The sequence below is a fragment of the Ambystoma mexicanum genome, chromosome 3q (genome assembly GCF_040938575.1).
Source record: "Ambystoma mexicanum isolate Mex_15411 chromosome 3q, UKY_AmexF1_1, whole genome shotgun sequence".
Taxonomy (NCBI): domain Eukaryota; kingdom Metazoa; phylum Chordata; class Amphibia; order Caudata; family Ambystomatidae; genus Ambystoma; species Ambystoma mexicanum.
This window is the reverse complement of record NC_090926.1, coordinates 63,736,807-63,758,571: the sequence shown is the minus strand read 5'-3', so window position 1 is coordinate 63,758,571 and position 21,765 is coordinate 63,736,807. Positions and strand designations below refer to the sequence as shown.

General features: G+C 42.3%; 1 protein-coding gene across 3 annotated transcripts in view; it reads left to right on the top strand.

Annotated features, from left to right (window-relative positions):
* LOC138582118 (zinc finger protein 282-like) overlaps positions 1-18,580 on the top strand; it is a 140,897-nt gene extending 122,317 nt beyond the window's left edge. The window contains exons 6-7 of one of the 3 annotated variants that reach the window (XM_069653106.1): positions 5,742-5,831; positions 7,822-18,580. In XM_069653106.1, coding sequence (XP_069509207.1) covers positions 5,742-5,831; positions 7,822-8,468 — 737 coding nt within the window. In that variant the 3' untranslated portion in view covers positions 8,469-18,580. Of the gene's footprint in view, positions 1-5,741; positions 5,832-7,818 lie in introns of all 3 variants that reach the window. The other 2 variants (XM_069653105.1, XM_069653107.1) reach the window with 2 other exon arrangements.
* Positions 18,581-21,765: the final 3,185 nt, after the last annotated feature.

Genomic DNA, 21,765 nt, shown 5'->3' with positions numbered 1-21,765 from the left:
CCACCCTCGTGGACGGTACTGTCCTTCGTGTCCACCCTAGCAGAGTCGGATGTTCACATTCTGTCATGCAGAACTTACCTTTCAGCGGTTTACGCTTATCTTTCTACAGACCAATGTTCTTATTCTCTGAGTAACCCAGTGGTTCAGAGACATTTTGCAGGCTTGACACGCCTCTACCCTCCGGTTTATAGTGACAGCGCTGTGCCATAAACCTTTTGAACCAATGGCCACGGTGGACCTCAAGTACTTATCCTGGAAAGTGTCCTTTCTCGTCGCTGTTACGTCAGCGAGGAGAGCGAGTGAGCTCCAGGCCTTGTCAGTGGAGCATCCTTTCTTGGTCTTTCACAAGGACAAGGTAGTCCTGCGGACAAACCCGGCCTTTCTACCGAAGGTGGTAACTGAATTCCATCAGAATCAGTCGATCTCCCTACCGGTCTTTTTTCCGAACCCTGCCTCAGAGGCTGAAAGGGTTCTGCACTGTCTTGATGTCGGAAGAGCTCTTAAGTTCTACCTGGACAGGACTTCCGAACTTACGAGTTCTTCTCAACTTTTTGTGACCTTCGGTAACCCTCAGGGTAAGCAGGTGTCTAAGGCGACTATTTCTCAGTGGATCGCTGCCTGCATCACAGAATCTTTCACCGTCCAAGGGCTGGAACCTCCTAAGGGTATTCATGCACACCTGGTGCGTGGCAAGGCAGCCGCGGTTGCTTTTCAGAAATATGTCCCCTGGGAGTCATCACTAGGGCAGCTACTTGGGCCTCCCCATCTGCTTTTTGTAAGCATTATTGTCTTGACATGAGCTCAAGAGCTGATGCTCAGTTTGATCAGGCTGTGCTGAAGAACCTTTTTCAGTAAGGGGTATTTCCATCCACCCGTAGTTCCTGTTAGGAGTGCTTGGGAATCTCCCATAAGTATGGAGGAAAGGGTACTGGACGTAGGAGTATAACCAGGTTACTCACCGTAGTGACCACCTTACTCCTAATCCATAGTCCCCTTTCCTCCATACGCCCGCCCGCCGTCCCCTCTAATAAGGTTCCTCTGTTATTGCTAATAGGTCTCTGACCTGGCGATAGAAAAGGACTGATGGGCGATGTGCAGGGCTGAGCCAAGGTGGGCGGAGTTACGGCCGCGTGCCGGGCCCCGCGCAAGAACGAGAGGAAGGACACATTTTTGGAAACATTTTTGGATGCTTTTTGCAAAGTGCTCTGGTCCCGTCCCACAGGACGGAGAGATGTCCTCTAGTCCCGTCCCACAGAACGGAGAGATGTCCCATAAGTATGGAGGAAAGGGGACTATGGACTAGGAGTAAGGTGGTCACTACGGTGAGTAACCTGGTTAATTTTAAACGCAGAACAGAAATAATATAGAGATTGCGAACTGTGAAAGGTTCCAGCCAGGGAAAGGCTTGTGGTGGGATGATCTGGTGAAAAGCAGAGTCACGCCCTTTTAAGGGAGTCTATCTGTAGAACTGGGGGTCACTGGGTAATCCTGCAGTCAGAAGTGGAAGTGATGTGAGCAGAAATGGTCCCAGTGCAGCAGCAAAGGGCGAACAATGAAGTGGCATAATGCTTTACAGTTATTTTTTTAAAAACACTGATATACTTCAAAGGTAATGTGTTTATGCCCTTAATTTACCGATTTTGAAGACTGGAATCCCTATTCATGTGTGCACAAATCTCTACACACAAATACAAAACACACACACACACAAGTGAGCGCGAGCAAAACACAAACGCGATCAGTGTGCATGATTTTGTGTGGAGAGTTCATGTACTTTTCACCGCAGGCAGCAAAGTTATATATCTCAAACAATTCTCTGGTTAATCATAACTGCACACGTGCTATCACCATCTCTGAGAAAATAAGAAAACAACCACTCATGCCATGATGGTTCATGGACATTTTCAGGTGAAAAATTAATGTGTCCATTTTAATTTTCTAGAATTCTAACATACATCTATCCCTTTCCTGGAACTGGTGGACACCAAAGTCATTTAAACATCATTGCCAATGCCAACAGTTTTGGCTTTTGTGTAGGTATGGGAAGACACTCAAGAGGCACAGCCCTAGTGGTATATTATCTACCCGTTGTTGGTAGCAGGTGCAAAATGTGCGAGTACCTGGGCATCTAATGGCAGTGCCTGAAAAAAGCATAAAACGTATGCACTAACCAAAGATGCTGGTTTTTCCAATGCTTGTTTTGAACAAGACTTCAGTGGCTTTGCCAATGCTTGTTTTCAACAGGACTTCAGTGAAGGACATGCAGAGTGCTTATAAATCGAGTCCTGAAGGCAGCCCTGGTAAGTCATTTTGACTACACCAGTGGCATGTTTACAGCTCCAATTAAGGCATTAACTCTCAGAAGAGTGCTTTGAACAAACACTGGCAGGCACTTTGAATGTACAGTCTGATGGAATTTAATGTAAAGTCTGATGGAAGGGCTTGATGAAAGCGAGCTCAAAGAGTTCCCACAAGGTGGTGTTTTGGGAGGGCAGAGGCAGGAATGGGTGGGAATGTCCATAGGGATTAGCATGGCCATGGGAAGGCAATGGGTGGGCACATAACCAAACAACACTGATAGACTTCACCCTGATTCATGGAATTATTTGCGTGTAAAACAGGGATTTGCGTGCCATTCTGCCCGCAAATCCCTATTTGATGAATGGGGATTTGCGGGCAGAATGGCATGCACATCACCAGGGGTGGACTGATTGCTGAAAATGTGCAATATGGGGCCACTTTTGACAATTATTTCCAGGGCTTCTTTTGATTCCCAGTCCACCCCTGGGCCAGACCACCCCATACCAGTACCCCCAGAATCCTCTTGTAGCACTTTCCCTCGCACTCCCTTTCCTGGACTATCCCAACTGGATTCGCAATGTCCACTACACTTATCATCCTCTTCACCCCTTTCCCCTGGCACTTGCCGCCTTGGCATGCCCAGCACGTACCTGCCCCATCATTGGGGGTTCCCCACTCCTGCACTTCTCCCTCTAATCCCTCCCCTGCACTTAACACCTTTTTCTTACACTTGCATGGTAGGATTGTCACAAGGCCAATATAACCGTTTTTTTGTTGTTCTACATTTGTGATTCCCATGCCCACCCCATCTTGTCTTGGGGCGCCTTGAAACACCTATGTATAGGTGCCATACACATGTCCAATAAATAAATAAAACATAATGCAAGTATCTAGAGAGAGCATTCCTGAACTTGACACACACACACATACACATACACATACACACACACGCACGCGCGCACTTGCCACACATATGCCATATTCATAATAAATCAATTTCTCATATCGTTAGTTCAAATATCTTCGGATCACAAAAATTAAACCCACCATCAATTGAACATACTGTTAAAAGGTATCCAGAGTCCAGAATAGAAGTCTAAGCTCTTCTCCTCTTCCATCTGAATGTTAGAAGTGCCCTGCTGAAATCAATCCATCATGCTGTACCATTTCTCATCAGAAGCACAAAGTAAATCGGCCATCTCATGCCCATCTTCATAGAACTGCAATAGTTACATTCTCAGGACTGCATCTCCTTCAAGATCATATGCATCACATTGAGGGTTGTGATGACCAAGACAACCACATCCTGGCTGAAAAATGCACCATCTCAAGAAGCCAGTGAAACGCGCAATGTCACGACTTTGCCAGGCTGAAAAACAATAAATGCAATTTTGCAGAATCCAGCTTTCTCCTACTCGGCTTCCTATTCTATTGAACGACATTACAGCACAATTCAGGACAGCTCCATCCATTTAGTACTCAAAACTATTAAGAAACCATTAAATAAGTACTCTTCAAAGAACATCTAGCTGGTCGCTGATTTATAGACTCCAGTGGAACTCTTCCAGCCCCACACATATTCTTACCCTTACTACCATCTACATTTCTCTCTTCTTTTGCAGAGAACCCTGTTGCTCCCCAGCTACAGTTATGCTATAGAAAACCTCATACATGCATACATATTGTTAGTGGATTGATGGCTACCATAGGAGTGGATGGTGGTTTAATAAAAGGATGCTTTGTGAGTGAATAAACGTATGGCTCAATAGCGAGTGTAAAGGTGGGTAACACCAGGATTGCGAGCAATCGAGTAGAGAGTAAGCGAGTGGATGGGCAAAGGAACAAGTGAGTTGATGGGTGAGCAGGTTCGTTGGCAAGGGAGTGGAGTATTGTGCCGATGTGTTTGTGATTGGATAGGTGAGAGAATGGGTGAGTGAGCCACTAAATGGGCTAGATTTTGGATGGCTCCCTGAGTTTAGGCATAGGACCCAGTGAGTAGACAAGTTTGTAGGCAGAGGGGTGTGTTAGTGGATGAGTGTATGGGTGGACAAGCGAACAGGTGGGTGGGTTGAGTAGGCAAAGACATAGGTAGGTGAGTTGATGGAGAGATGGATGAAAGGTCTTGGAGAATTTCTCCACATTCACCAATACGCTAAGAATTTGGTAAATGACATGAACCTTTTGAGCAGAGAGAGCCAACACCAGCCAATTGCCCAGGTAAGGGGAAGTGTGAATTCTCTTCACAATGCAAGAATGTTGTCAATAAGCATGTCTAAAGAATCAAAAGCTTTACTTTTGATAATGTATTTTACTTGATAGCACACTTGCAGTGCCAATAGGAATTTCCCTTGATTAACCATCTTTAACACCTTGTTGAACTGGAGTTTTTTTTTTTTAAATGCAGCCACATAAAATAGGATTGCATTTCCCAGGCACTTAGCACTTGGCACATTCTGGTACAATTTGTATACCAGTGGGTCCAGGAATTCAGAATGTAGTTACTGTGCTTTCCTGAGTAGGCAGGGACCTTCCTGCAACCACAAAGGGCTCAACTGGTGAGTGCAATGTTGTATAGATTTCATCCACTGGCAGCATTAGTGTTTGGTGTCACTCCTTTTGCACCAGTACCCAAGTGCCTAAACAATGTTTATCCTTTATGTGGACATGAAACAGAAGAGCATTACGCATCTATCCACAAAGTAGGCTTAGCCGTGAGCTCCAGAGGCACTAACAGAAACACAGAAGCAGAGTGTTCTAATGCTAAGCTGCTGGATACCTTTTAACCCAGTGACTTAAACATTATTTTAAGATGACAAAACACTTTGGCCCTCATTACGACCCTGGCGGTAAGGGGTTTACGCCAGCGTTAGCTGCGCCGACCCCTTACCGCCAACTACGAGTTCCCAGAGCGCCATGGTCACTTTTCCGCCCGCTTTTTGCGGGCGTAAAAATCCATGGCGCTATGGGACCTCGGTGTACGGTGGCGTAATTAACACCTTCCCCACTCCCATTGAGCCCTATGGGGCCGAAATGGGAATGGGGAAGGGTAAATGGGTCAATGGGGACTTACCGCCCCGCCGACCTCGGAATGGGGCGGTAAGTCCGCCATCCGCCATGGCGTAAAGGGATTTTGCGCCATGGCGGAAAAGTCCGCCGATGGCGGACAAAATCCGCCAGGGTCGTAATGAGGGCCTTTGTCAGATCAATAACTCACACATGCCTTGGAAAGGATTGATGCAGACTGGGATTTCTCTTGAGAAAATGTGGTAATGCAAACTACAACTTCAACCGAAGTATAAAAATAATTTTATGAAGACTTAAACGCCTTGAGATTTTGAAGAATGTTTACTGAGTTCAATTTACTGATTAGCTGAAAGTAGATTTCCAGTCAGCAATTGCTTATTTGTTTTTTCGCAATGCATGCTGTTTACTTTATTCAGGTGATCCAGTATCTGTATTTTCACAAAGTTATGATCTTAAAGAAAACAGAAATTATCAGAACACGATGGAGACTGAAAGAAGAACTAAAGGTGAGTAAGATATTTAGGCATAGGAGTAGGGGATCAGATGAAGGGCAACACTGGAAGAATTTCTCCCTTTGTCATCAGGGAGACTAGCAATTTTACTGTTACTGTGTTTAAAAAAGATATTTGTATTTACACTGTTCCTAGTTGCAACTTTCTTCCTTTTGTCACAGGCTTGACAAACTTTAGTTAGAATCCACTTGATGATAAAACAAATGTATTCTATCATTTGGATGCGCTTCATTGATATAAAAATAAGATTGTCATGTTAACAGACTTTGGCAGATGAATTTCCAGAATGGCAATATGTATGTAAGGGATTTATTCAATTAAAAACTAGCTGGGATGCTCCAGAGCACAGTACTTAGTGAACACACCTAGGGAGTTACAAGTAGGCTGCGGTGGTAGCAGAGGAACTGCGATGTACACCATATATATGGGCCAGTGGTGGGAATTGCTCCAAAAGGAGTTTAGGGGGCAAAGTAGGGTTGAGTGGCTCGATTAGCAAGATGTTCTTAAAGTGTAGGGTCTTAAGGTCCTTTCTGAAGTGTAGGATGGAGGGGGGGAATCTTATCTGCGTTGTTAATAGTATCAAACTGGATGAAAAGAAATGCTAGAAAATGAAAAGCAGTGGTAGTAGGTATTGATGTGGGGTTACAGTAAGGACATATGTTGGCAGAGAATGAGGAAGCAAGGTCATTGTAAAGGGAAGAGCAGGGTGTCTGGGTTAGATTAAGGGGTTACTGCTAGCAAAAGAGGAGAAGGGAATTCAATTAAAGACAATTAAGAAAGAGCTTACAAGGAGGTTTTCCTAGCAGCAGCACCAAATATCAAATTTTTATTTGTGTGTCATTATTATTGAGTTCTATAGTGGTCATGTAGCTTGCAAACAAGTCCAAGAGAAAGTCCTTGGGGCCCTCACCAACGGAACATTGTTCTTGGTGTATAACGGCACCAGATGTTTTCTATATGTTATTTGTGGGACATCTGTATCAACTGAATTTGAAGCATACAAAAGGGAATTGTGATACTGAAGAGTTAACTTGTAGATGAACGCAGGTGGATCTACAGTGAAGTTATCAACCAAAGGGCAAACTTGCAAGGTGATTGTTCTCCTATCATAACACATGATAAGAATGTTGTGCCGTGGGCACTTGCTTTGCAAAGCTTCTGGAAGCCGTGCCTAGGAGAAGATTCTAGAAGGATGACTGCGTACACTGTATATTTCATGTTACAAATAGAAGTCCCTTTCTGCACTTTGGGAGGCTATGCTGCAGAATTGTGAATGTTGCTGGGCAAAGAAGCTCTGAGTTGCTGTCTTGCACTGAACAGAGCAATCACCCCTGCTCCTGCTCTCCCAGTACAGAAAAGGATTTGAGGCATTGGATTCACTTAATTATATTTGATTATGCTGACTTGCTGATGATCTTGATGATATGATTCCTGCTAGTAGAGATTTGGAGGTCTTGTTGGAGCGCTAAATAAACTATGTGGGCTTGATTCACAAAGATTTGCACTGGTTTCACAATGCCTACAACTGGAGCATCGCTGAGATAATCTTTAGCAAACCTTTTGTAAATTGCATTTGTACATGACCATCACGGAGATGATCCAGGAATCATGAGATTTGCTTTAGGTTTCGCCTTTTTGAGTGAGGTATAATGTAGCAGGAGCAAAAGAGAAATGCTCACTGGCATCTCCTCTTCGAGAATCGGGCCCTATATCTTTAAATCACTGTATGTGGTGTGCTCACTGTGCATGTCTATCACTGATTGTATCAGTGATAGAATGAACCACAGGTGCTGTGGCCTAGCTATGAGGACTCGACTACATCACAACCACAACTTAGAGTATTCTGTGGGATTGGTGAGCGGAAGGCTGAAACCTCAGTAATTGACACTGTGGCAGAGCGCATGTCTGACAGATACAAAACATGATTTAAATATATTTTGTACATCTGATGCTTGGTAACCTCAAAGTGTTTTGTATCCAGCAGGCAATAGAAGCAGAGAAAGGAGCCTGGGTGGAGACACCCATGATGATAGTACACAGGAAGCTGCAGCTTGCACATCTTTGCACAGAAAAGACAAGGTGGAAGTGCCTGGAAAAGCAGAGAGCGGACCAAACTCTAAAAGTCAGCTGTGGCCAGTAATGGATCAGGAGCAGGAAGAAGAGAAAGCTATGCCATGTGAGAGTGGTTTTGGGAACCCAGATTATTCCAATTCCTACCAGGGAAACTGTAACACAGAGAGACTGGATGCATTAAATTGTGAGCAGAACCTCTGGGAAGCGAATCTTATTGCAAGTCAACCAAGCAAGCGGAAACACTTGAGACCTTACGCATGTGTTGAATGTGACAAGTTTTTCAAAACGAAGCAGGACCTTACTAGACACCAGAGAACACATACAGGAGAAAGACCATATAACTGTACAGAGTGTCAAAAGAGCTTCAGTATGAAGCATCATCTTACTGGACACCAACGGACTCACACTGGCGAGAGGCCTTATCAGTGTGCCCTATGTGATAAAAGTTTCAGTAGGAAAGGAAATCTCAATCATCATCTGAGAACACATGTGGGATGTAACCAAACAAGCCAACTTCTAGACATCATTCCTATGAGGATTCCAGCTTGGAGAAATTAACAAGGAAGGAAACCTTATTTGTGTAACATAAAGAATAAACTTGAGAACATTTTCAGCCAGGCTAAACAAGGGAATGCATGTGATGTGCCTTGACTCAAGAATGATGTACCTTGCGGGTTCTGCATGATTGTAACCTTAGGTGGAAAGACTGATTACCAGATACATTGTCCTGATCATCTTAAGTTTATCAAAGCATATGAAAATGTAAAGTTTATATACATATTGGACCTAAAAAGGGGAACACGTCCTGAAGAGTGCTTTACTTAGCACAATTCAGGTACACATACACACAAAAGTCTGCCCTGTATCCTGGTGTGCACTGTTTGTTATCAGCATTTTGTCAGCTTGCTCCCTTATTGCTGGCTCTCAATGTCCCTTCACTATCACGCTCCTCAGTTACTTTTACACCCTTTACATGGATTCAATCCACTGTTGCTTCTGAGCATAATCGAGTGTACCTGCCAACCATATAAATGCATCACAAACCAAATATATTAACAGAGCAAAAAGAGAAGTGTAGTTATATTTTCCCTATGTGGATGTTTTCAGCACCAGACAAGAAGTGTAAAGGTACTAAGTTCTTTGTTTCCATTCTCATGCTAGTGTGTGTGAAGACTGGTGAATGCATAATGTTAGCTTCCTTATTTTACCATACAATCAAGGTTAGCAAGCTTCACCACTTTAGTCCAGATGTACACAGAACACCCAGATCCCTCTGCAGCTGGAGAGTTGATCTGGGATACACATACCAGAATCACAGAGTATGTGGAACAAATATTCTCGAGATGAAAGAAAGCTTCTCCTGTTTTAAAGGAGCACAAACCAAGACACTGATGTTCGCTGACTTATCCAACACTGCCATCCTATTCACTTGGATGCAATCATTGAGCGAAGCACCCATTTAGGTGAAAAAGTTACACAGCTGGGCATCAGTTGTGCGCCCTACATAAAGCATTTGTGGACAAAGGAGTTTACTGTCTTTAATCACTAACTTACTTTGTTGTTCCCATATGTTAAATCAGAGCAATAGCAGCTGGCTCTGAGTTTTTAAACATGTTTACAAAGAAGGACTTTGAAGCAAGTATCATCTAGAGACCCACTGTCTGCAACATACTAGACATTTCTAGCACACACTATCACTGATTGTTTGGGAAATACCTTACTGCTACCCAATTGTGACAGTTCTTTGGCTGATAGTTCAACGTGGCATGACCCTCCGTTGTCTCTCTATTTTTTTTTCTCCAAGGGACTGAGCCTCATCAGACAGCACATTGTCTGCATCAGACTCAATCTGTTCATATCTAGAGTGAAAATGCAGGTTCCCTAATCCATTAAAACAGATAGACCATTCTCTAGATGGCTTCTTTCAGTCTAGATGGCTTCTTTCAGCAATGGACACTGACTTATGTTCATTTACTGATGATCATTTACTTTGTCTTCTGGACTGTACAACACGTTGAAGAGTTCATTACCGGGAACTTAAGTCTGTACAAACGTCCTTAATAAACAAGGACATCAGCATTATTATACTTTCAGTAAAAGCATAAAAGTAATTAAATTCATATGTGCAATCAAACTTACAGTAGAAAATAATGTATTGATGTTTAAAACTAAAAGGTCAATCAGGTTAGAAGCTTTTCCAGGCATGCTTATTCTAGTCTGTGTATTATCACAATCTCCTGCAAAAAAATAGTAATCAACCAGCCTATCCTAGAGTCACCTGGAAACCTCAGTAACAGGTCTCATTCTCTATACTGCCTAATAACAGGTACTCTGCACACCATTTAAAAAAACAAATGTACTAAAAAGACTCCAGCTACCAACCAAATCACACAGGGCTGCCTGATGGACAATGAGTTAATTTAGCAGGTGGCATGAGTCTGCGATGGCAACCTTGGCCATTTATAATTCCACAGAAATGTCATACTAGATTCCAAGTTGTTTTCTTTCGCTCTTGTTTTGGTGACTGTACATATGAATGCATATACGCTTAGCAGGTGTTCAATGCACATATTTTGCCAAAGCCTCTTTACAGTCATCGTTCTTGAATCTGGCTTGTGGTGTAGTCAACTACTAAGGTATTTCTAGACAAGTGCATCCTGTTTAAGTATACACCAACCAGAGTAGTTTGTCTTGGTTTTTCAATTTTTAAAAATGTTCCCTTTGGCTTCTGCCAAAACCATGGGAGCTTTGTCAGGGTTTCCTCCATATGAAATATGAACTCTTAGGAAGTGCCTGGTTAGACATACTATATGAACATTGTGTTCTCAACTGGAGTGAGCATTTGGTGTAGCCCCAGGTCTCACTTGAGTATTGCACCTTCAAGATGGCAGTGACTTCATTATCCTCTAGGACCGCCTTCAAATAGGAACTCTGTTGTGGTTAAATATATGCAGGCCCCTTAACAGTTTATATAAGATCATTTTTGGTTGCATTTACCAGGTGTTTCTGGTCATTGACAATTCGGGATCCAAGTAGTCCTCATTAGTGGCTTTCCACCAAACTCTACATATTGGCTTTCTAAATCGGTCCCAGCATCATACCTTCATTTTTAAAGTTTTAATATTAAAATATTGGACGAATGTCAAATTTCTAAAGCCCATCTAAATTATTTTAGGCTGTTACTTATTCTGGTGATCTTGACTGAGTAGCCTTTGAAGTGCAGTACTGCATGTGGAGTGCTTAATGTGGCTGCCCCTGCAATACCCTGTTGATATTATTCAGATAAACCTTCAAAAATAACATGGCACCAGACCACAGGACTTTTCATTACCCCACTGCTACAAAGAGGTTTCTATAATGCTTACCTAGGCACTTAGTTCCAGAGATATGCAATGCAGTTTAGGGGCTCTATCAATTCCTAGTTTAAGGAAGGTAGGCCAGTGTTTATGCTAACCATATTAGGCTTCTATATAAAATAAAGTAGCACACCCATGTTTCTGATGTCACTTTTTTCCAAACAAATATAAGGATTTTGTAGCTCTTTCCTACTCCTCTTTCTCTCTTTGCCTCCCTGCCTTTTTTATTGAATTGTATAGATGTTTATGTAAAGAGACAGGGAAAATATTATTACTTTGGTATTTTTCTTGAAAGATGTCATTGGTCCAAGGTAACCAATAGAAGTTGGATATTAGGTTAAGCATTTGGGCAAATTCATTTATTACGTTTACCATCATAATTGTTTACCTCCTTGGTAAACCTCTTTTGGTCATCCCCACTTCCTTCTTAATCTCCACATTGTATATAAATATCAATTTGGATCTATCTTACATCTACCAGATTGTACATCTTTTAAAATATTCAGGATGTAGACGGATCTAGTTATTAAAGCTTTTTTTCCATGGTGCTGTATGCCGAGTTGCTAATTTGAGGCCATAGGAGGATGTAACGGCTAAATCCTCTGTACATTCCTCGGAAAATGTTTGACACAATAATGCAGTCAGGAAAAGCTTCCCATCCAAGAGATGAACCTCTTGCTACATTGTCCCTTCACATGCTGATTCAATCGTTAAAAAAAATCACAGTATTAAAATAAATCAATGTCTTCTTGTGACAAGGTTTCTCTGTGAGCTCTTGGCAGTATGTATTTGTGGCACATTGAGGCTCATTAAGTGGGTATTGTGTCTGGGACAGGCCAAAAATACATCACCTGCAGGCTGTAATACCCACATCCAGATTGCTCTGGCATTTATGCAGACAGGTTGCAAGAATACATAGGTACTTGTTGGAAAAAGCACAGAATTATAGTGAACCCATATTGTAGAATGGTGCTGTTAACTGCCATTTGCATGTGGACGATCTCTGCAGTACGTCTCCTCATCAAAATAATTTGTTGAAATATGGTAATTTGTGGTCTTGGCTCTGTTATGTCTTTGGCCCTCATTACAACACCGGCGCTAAACCATGGCGCTATTAGCACCATTGTTGGTGCCGGTGTTTTAACGGGTCCGCCATGGTTCAATGGGGAATTACCACCCCATTCCAAGGTTGGCGGGGCGGTAATTCCCCATTGAACCATGGCCCTTCCCCATTCCCATTTTCGCCCCATAGGGCTATATGGGAATGGGGAAGGCGCTAAGTACGGTACCGCAATTTGCGGTACCATACTTAGCACCAAGGTCCCTTTGCGGGTCCCTACTTTAACAGCTGGTGTAGACCAGCCGTTAAGGTCGGGTCCTGCAAAGGGACCTCGTAATCGGGCGCTAAGTGTTTAACGGCGCCGCAGCCTTTTACGGCGCCGTTAAACACTTAGCGCCAGGGTTGTAGTGAAGCCCTTTGTGTGTTGGGAGGATTTTTAATCTGGTACTTGCTTTCCGACCTAAAAGGTTGAGTGTTTATATAAAAGGAGCACTTTCAAACACACAGTGCACATTTCTTTTCTTTGGCGTTTTATAGCATTTTCCATGATATTTGGTGTTGATCCACATTGGGTTTCATATAACTTTGCAGTGCAACAAAGTGATCTATCTGCAAAGGACCATTTTGCATCACTTGCTAATGTTTTTGGAACAAATAGGCCCTCATTCCGAGGTTGGTGCTAGTCATGGCGCTTTTAGCGCTTTTAGCGCCATGACTAGCACCAATACCGGTACCGCCACCGACGTGGCGGTATGGGGACTTACGAGTCCCCATTCCGCCCTTTGCAGGACCAGTAAGTCCCCATTCGAAATGCCATTCCCCATTCCCATTTGAGCCCCCATAGGGCTCAATGGGAAGGGGGAAGGCGGCAATAACGGTACCTCAAATTGCGGTACCGTTATTGACCTCGGTATCCCTTTGTGGGTCCCATCCTTAACGCCTGCTAAAACCAGGCGTTAAGGAAGGACCCGCAAAGGGACCTCGGAATAGGGCGCAAAGGGATTACCGGCACCGGTGTCATTACCGGTGCCCGGTATCCCTTTGCGCCCGGATCGTAATGACCCCCATAGCCTTAGTGCATATGGAGCCTAACTAGGCTGCCACAGTACACTCAGATCTGATGCTCTGTTTCATTTACCAATTGATTATATTGCACAAAATTAAGGTTTGGTCACTGAATGTGCAACAATCGGGCCCTGCTGTCAGGACAAACAGCTGCTCATTGAATACATTCTGAAGTCCCTTGAGTAACAGTACAACCACAGACATTAGCATAGTTGGAAATTATCAAGTAGTAACGTATGGTGGTCTGTCTCAATTGTCAGTGTTTGTCTATACAGTCGATTTAATGTATACTAAATTGGTCTGAAAATAAATCAAGTCATCTTTTAGAAGGACAGGGCAAGCGATCGGAAGCCCAACGATATCTGTGGGTCTTGGTGACCAGACAACCTGGATTTCTTGAACATATTTGATAATTATTACAAATCCCTTCATAAATCCATATATGACCAGAAGCAAGAGTATTTTATAGGCACATTGCTTATGATCTTCTCAGAAGAAGGAAAAGAGGTTTTGGTTGAGTTTTTCTCCAGGGAGGAGAGTGTTCACCAAAATGCTCGGTCAGTTCCAGTTTGAAAAGACCATCTACCCAAGCAGTTGAAAGACTACCAACAGAAGAGTGCAGTGATGTAGGAAACAGACTGAGCTATATTGTTCTGTTGTTAGCCAAAAGGAAAAAGATATTCCCATAATCTGTCAGTGGGTTCCTACATTTTTTATGCTGAGTACCCAATTCAGTAAAACATGTTGGCATGGTCCCACCAAATGTCAGTATTCCTTATATTTTCTATTAAAACAGTCACCTTCTCTTTAGAAGAGCCTTACCTCCTATCCTCGGCATCCTCTGAACCCCAGTCCCAATGTTTTAAGACGATTGCTTTATGTAGATTATCTGCTGTTGTTTCAGTTGAACTCATCATACACATATCCTAGACTGAGGAGTATTGGAGAAGTGTGGCAGGTTTTTCCATTGATATTCTTTGAGCCCAACAGACTGTCCACCTCAGCATCCACATTTCCTGGAAAGTACCTTAATATTGAACAACCTTCAAGCATCTCGGGGATTAGGCCAGACATTGGTTCAATCTGACAAAGACAATAACCTCCTTTTCTTTCATTTTTTAGGTTATTTATCTAGCACAGAACTGGCCCTATCAGGCAGCATGCACTTTACATAGTAAAGAAGATACATGACTTGTCAAGAAATATAGAGTTGCAGGTGCATGCTGGAATTCATCAGAAAAGGGGTCTCCTTCAAATTGTTCTTACTCCTGAAATGATTTGGCATTGTGACAATATTTCCTCTGAATTGCTTCTGGATTGCTACAAGAGCATTTGATAAGAAATTTTCTTTAGGTGACGGGGCCCACTACAAGTCTGTGTCATGCTTAACAACTCTGCATTTAATGTGGAGCTGGAGTTTAACATACTTTGCAAAATTTTACTAGATATTCTAGCTTCCTTCAACTCATGTAGAAAACAAAGACTTATCTCCTCATTTTGTTATAGCAGTGTATAATCATATTTCTGTGAATTTGCTCTGTTGATGTTAGAGGGTGATGGAACTGCTGCCACCTACAAGACCTGCAGTGGTGGCTTGGTCCAAAGCTCTGCAGTTTATGACCTTGGAAAGAAAGTCAACCCATTGTGCTGTTGAGAGGTATTGTGCACTTGATGAGTTTTGGTACTGCCACATGAGGCCTTTTTTTGTTTTTTTTACACTTATTCAACCCCAAAAATATTTGAGAAACCGTGCAGAGTATACTCAATGCACAGGAAAGAGTTTAAAAATGATCAGCAGTTCCATCATTAACAAAATATTTCCTGTGTTGTTTTTCGGGGGTCTGCCCGTTAATTGTTGCTCGAAGCCTGACTGTTGGGTGAGGTAATGGGGTCAAAGTTGGTTTCCATGTGGTACTTACTCCCACCAATCACTGACAAAGAAAGGTTTGGTCGTATCTGGCCATCACTAATGTGCAAAGATAAAGGGTCATGCTCATGATCTCCAGGGAAATTGCCATCTCTACCAGATTTTGCCAGTGTCTTTGTTTAATCGGATGGACAGGGGACAGTGTTGTGCTTGTTTCCACTTGCCTTGTGGATGCCTGCTCCTGTTCGGCATCAATGATCAAAACATTGAAGTAGAAAAGATGGAGGGTTGTGATATCTGTGCTCTTCAATACCCAAAATGTGAAGAAACCTTCTATATATAATTTAAAGGAATTCCCTCAAATACATAAGACACATGACTGTATTATAAACTGCAGATATCCACAATCTGATGTAGGCGGTGAAGGGGGCCTGGAAGCCGTTTCCCTTGCGTTCTTTGGGGGGATGATGAATTCCCCTTGGTGCATATGAATACTGGTGCAATGACAACATAGTGCAACCTGGTCAATGCTATCCTTCCCCAGAATCACACTTTACTTTTCTGTCCCGCATTTTCAGTGTTGGGTGATGCTGGATATAATGCATTTGGTCAAACAGTCCACGTATGTTCATAGGCTCTCCTGGACAGAGATGGTTTTTCTGTCATGGCTTTACTAGGATAGAGGTCCTATTTCCACTTCATCCTGGTGGTTCAGAGGCATGCACCCTACTTCTCAGGCAGTCCCTGTAATTGAAATGAGAAGTGGATTTAAATTACCCCACCTCCCACTAGGATTCCTCCTATTTTATCTTTTAACATCAGTGTTAGGCAGTGGCATCCAATTGATCGAACAACATGGATGCATGAGGGGCCTAATTAACAGGAGCATTTTATAATGATAAAACCCCATTGGAAAACGCTCTGTGAATTGGGCCCGATGTCTTTTCTCCATGCTTACCATGCGCCTCCCAGGGGATATGAAGAAAACGTTTCCAGTGATCATACATTTGTATTTGGTGCCTAGCTGTGGGCTCTATGCTTCTGGTTATTTCGATAGTTTATTTCTAATTCTCATAATCTATACTTTGTTTCCTTTCCTGAGGAATCTTACTAGGTCTCCTGCCACATTTTGGTATGCTGTCTCCTTCTGACCACTCCTTACCCATCCCCTGGAGACTTTTCTTTGATCATTCAGGCTTTTTCTTTATTTCGTGTCACTGATTTTCATCTGCAGTGGTGTCACTGCAGAGCATCCTCTGCAAAGAGAGGTGAGCATGCTAACAGGTTTGTGACAGCACACTGTAGGCCTTCTTGGTTTTCTACTGCTTTTTAGTGGGATAGCTGTCTGTGCTGCATGAAGAAGGTCAATGTGCTCCAAGCTCTGCCAGCTCCATTCCTTGCCACCTCTTGGGAGTCCTGTGGCTCATCCAGGTGCTGGAACTCCCAATGTGAAATTGGCTAATATTCTGTCCCTCAACATAATATGATATTTTGGACCCTCCAACATACCTGTGATTCATAACTTACTTTACAAGTGTTTTCACACTTGCAAATATTGCCCATGTTTCACGGAGAAGGCACACTTTAAAAATATGCAAAGAGCACCTGAAAGATTACAGGCATATCTATACTTTTCATTCATTAACTCTAAGAAACATTGAGCGTCTTTACTACTATAAATAGTTTTTCTGTGGGTGTGTTTTTCAAAATCATACATGTGTATCTGAGGTACGGTGAGATGCAGAGTTTGCTCTTAGATGACAGAGTACAGACATGTTGCATTCAAATAATAACAGAAAACCTCCGGACATAGCCAAATGCATATTTTTTGTCTTCATTTTGTAACCATACGTTTGAAACCATGAGTTGAATATTTTCCCTTTATCAGTTTATATCTTGAACGCATTTAAGTTAAAGGGTTCACCAACAAGATAATGAAAACCATCCACAGGTCTATAATGACTATCAGTGAGGTTACTTGCTGCTGTGGCAGGGTCTGGATCGCAAGTGGCCATGGCCTTGCAATGACAGACACCATACTGACACTTATGATCTCTCACGAAACACTAAACAAGCTTACATCATAGGAATATCAAAGCACAAGAACTTCCTCCATAGTGGCAGCATCCTTCCCCTTCCACAAGGCTCATTCTGCAAATGGAAATGCCCCACATGGTATCCCACAAAATGAAGAAGAAACTGTTGAACATGGTAAAACCGTGTTGCAAGGTGAGCTGCTTCTACTTTTGTACTTCAAGACCTACAAGATCTTCCTCAAGAAATAGTGCCCATGAGTGCACATCTGCTCCACAAGACCACATCCATATGGCCATATCCTGTGAATTAACGGCTAACCGAAATGGTGTAGCATGTTCTCAAAATATGGCAATCATTTTGGATTTGTAAAATTCCACTGCCCAACCACCTATGCTAGATTACTCACCATAAATGGGGTTACTTTTGCATCACAGTATACATAGCAGTTGCACAATGGCACTCTCGTCTGAAACTCTTACTTGTCGTAACGAGAACCATTCACATCTGTCCACTACATACTGTGGTTTGGAGGCATGCTGCTAAGGTTCTTCAAGCTATGACCAGCATGAATCCTCTCTGAATAGGATTATTAAATCAACTATTTTGGTAGCATATTTTTCTCTCTAACAGATTATAAAATGTCTCTGCATATCGTTCATAAAATCAGTCGTTTCGAGTATGCAGTCATAACAGTTCTCGAAGAACATATACAATGCTCTTAAATGAAAGGAAAGTTGGATCGAGCACAGTGTCACCAATTTCAATTCTAAGTGTTCATGCAATATGGGGTCAGTTCTAATTGTATTTCATAACAGCACATACTAGCGTCCAAAATATACATGTTTTTAGAAACCACATCAGAAGCATGTGGCATCCTCTGCTTTTTTGCAGTTCCATATTGTAGTATGTCACATATCCAGTGTTATCTGAATTGCATCTTTTTCCTTGAATTGTACAATGTACAAAGTTGTTACAAAGTTGTTATAAAAATTGTAGGCATATTTGCACATAATTTAATTATTTGTTTTTATGTTTTTATGTCCTCAATATTTTTGCATGAGTATTCACAAATCCTCCCTTCCAGGAAATGAAATGTTTTTTTTTCCTTTTGTGTTCGCTGTTTAAAATGTTTAAAAGTTGTTATGCATTCAGTTAGTGGTTTGAACTGTATGCCTCATTCAGTACAGATACTTTCTGAGCAGCATGGGTTAACTTTATTGTTTTCAATTCTTTATTCTCCTTTCGTTAGACTTGTTGTTTTTAAATAAAATGTGATGAAAGTCTACATAGTAGTTTTGTAGTTATGATCCCCCCTTCTACCTAACCCTGCACCTCTGTAAGTCTTCCTCTAAACATGAGAGGCCGCAAAAGCATACCAACTTTGTTAAAAATATATTTTCTCACAAAGGTTAAATATAAAAGATGTACATCTTTCATATGATGGGAGTTTGTTGAGCAATACTAAAATCTGTTTAACATGTGAAATTTTCATACTGATTGTACTCCTCAATTTTGGTTTTTATATTGTGTATACTCTCCTTTTGGTTCCTTCTAATGCTCAATTCCTTGGTAAAACCCAAACAAAATGCATTATTTCACAGGTAATGGGCCTCATTACAAGTTAGCCGGTCCGGATATAACGGTGCTGGTAAAACCGTACTGGCACCGTTTTCCAGACCGACTAAGAGTTCTGTGGCCGTGTTGTGGCACAGTAACGCCACACGGCCACAGACGGACACAGAAACACTGGCACCATTACAACATGGTGCCAGTGTTTCCACTTCCCCATTCCCCTGGAGTCCTATGAGTCCTATGGGACTCCAGGGGAATGGGGATTTACAGAATGCCAGCTCAGGATTTACTGGATCACCGGGGCTGTAATGTCCCGGCAAGTCTGGAGACGGTAAATCCATGCGGGTCTGCCGGTTTTACTGGCACGGCTACCGCCGGATTTATGAGGCCCAATCTCTTTGTTTGGTAAACACTTATTTCCATTTTACTAGTTTTCAAGACATGGGTCCATTCCTCAGGCCATAATAGTGCATCTTTTATTAGCAAGAGTAATCCAATTCTGTACGACAGTGATTAAAAAGTTAAACTCACTTGATAAAAAAAAAGTGAATTCTAAATAAGATCACCAGAAAAGGAATATGCATTCTTTTCTGTTTGTTCCATTCATTGTTATTTTGCATGGGGTTTGACAGTTAACGGCACATTTTGTAAAAATAGAAATGAGAAATCATCGATTTCTGTTTGATGCATTGATTCTGTTTCTTTTTTGAATATGGTGAATGCAAGTGCAGTCTGGTTAACAAACAGAAAATAAGGCCAATGACAGTGATTCTGCTTTTAACCAGAGATAGAGAATGTACTGACCCATTATCGAGCTCGAGCCATTTGTCCTCTGACTCCTCTCTTCCCCATCTTTACACCATCTTGCAAGAAAAACAGGAACAAACAGCTATAGAAACCTCCAATTGTATTTTGTTGACCCTTTAAAAATTGATATGCATTTTGCATCTTCATGCAACTAGAGGCTACTTTGTCATCTGTTCCAAGTGTTCCCCCAACCATGAATTCTGGAAAGTCACTGGTGTTCGAGGCAAAGAGCCTGAAAGAGAGTCCCAAAATACGATTGTGGGAAACATTGCAGGGCTGGGCCTGATCATGTGGAATCGGTCATGTTTTTCCTCAGGATTGTTGTACTGATCTCAGTGATCATAAGAGTTGTAAAGGCCTCCTCCAATGTTAACTATTTGGTGCAAATCATCTTGACTTTGGAACTGTCTCTCGCTCTTCTGAATGATAAAACTCAAAAGATCTATTAATACTCACCCTTTAAGACATGTTTATCTATGGCAAATATGAGGGGCCAAACTAAAGTTAAGACAATATGAAGAAGATGTTATGCTATGATTAGGTAGGAGTGCTGGTTGAAGATGAGAAAGGTAAGTTACATCTGGCAGAGACCTCTGACTTAGAGGTTACAAATCTGCTATGATCCATCTTAGGCGTTTGCCACCCATGTGATTTTGAAATGCTTTGTTGTCACATCTACAAACAGTTAACTCTATGGGCTATTTCTCATTTCATTATATTTTCATGACAGTTAGCAAAGTTTGTTATCGTGATTACCGAACATGCTGGCTCCGCTTTCCCCTATCAGCGTACTGCTCCTGTGGCTGCACTTATCTGAACGTGACATGCTGTATTCCCACCCTTTTTACTTTTTGAAGGCAAGAATTAGTTTTCAAAAATTGATTAGCAGGGTTTGCCAATGAAATCTATCTTGAATTAGCAAAAAAAAAAGATTTGATTAGCAATTTTGCACTAATATTTTTAATGTCACCAGATGTTATTTGCACCCAAGACCTAAAATGATCAACAACACAGAATGGGTGTGTACTGCTGAAGACCTTAGTGAGATGAGTGTAAAATGTAAAAGGTTAGCTGCATGAATGGACACAAATAAAAAGATATAATAAAAAGGCTCTGAAAATAGGTTTTCAATGCAAGGTTCTGGGCACCTGGTTCAATGTCATGGGTATCAGGCAGGTAGTTGGGGTAAGCTGAGTGGAGGCTTGGCAGCCCGGCATAGGCACACAAAGAACCCACAACAAATCCCTCCTTTCATTTCTTCCTAGTGTTTGTAGTGTAACTTCCTGGTTAACACCTCCTGTTGCCAAACAGGAAGTGCATGATAACTCATGAGCTCTCTAGTGTTTGGGTGTGGCTGGCTATATAAGCCACACCCAAGATTCTTCCAGCGCTTCGTGTTGCTTACTGTAAGCTGTATCAGCAACACTGCTCTGGATCAGCCAGCATTTGCTTACCTGCTCCGGATCATCCTGTTTCTGCTTACCTGCTCTGGATCATCCTGCTTCTGCTTACCGGCTCTGGGTCATCCTGCTTCTGCTTACCTGCTCCGGATCATCCTACTTCTGCTTACCCGCTCTGGATCATTCAGCTTACCTGGTTCTTGCTCCACCCCGCAGCTATCTCCAGTCAAGAGGGGACTTCTACACCGGCACCTGTAAGAACAAAGACGACCATCGTTAACACATGCACATCAGTAACGCTGCGCATACTCACCGAATCTTCCCGCAGCGCTGGAATCCAGGTTAGTTGCACAAGCGCACAAACTCCTGTAAGAAATAAGAGACATTATTAATTGCGCTTGCTCCAATAGCGCGGACACTTATTTCACTGCGCTCTCTCTCACTCTACGCGGTGCATACTTGCCAACAGCCTCCGTGCAACTTACCTAACCACCAAGTCTCCAGTAGCGCTGAACCCAGACTCGAGGCGCTAATACCACATAATTTCTCCTGCAAGGGAAAGGGAGAGACATTACCAGGCACGCTCGAATTGAAGGCGCTACGCAAACCTACCAGCAGCTAGCTTCTATGCTCAGCGCTACTCGCCCACAAAAATACCGGCATACAAAGACAATACGGACAATTTTGGACA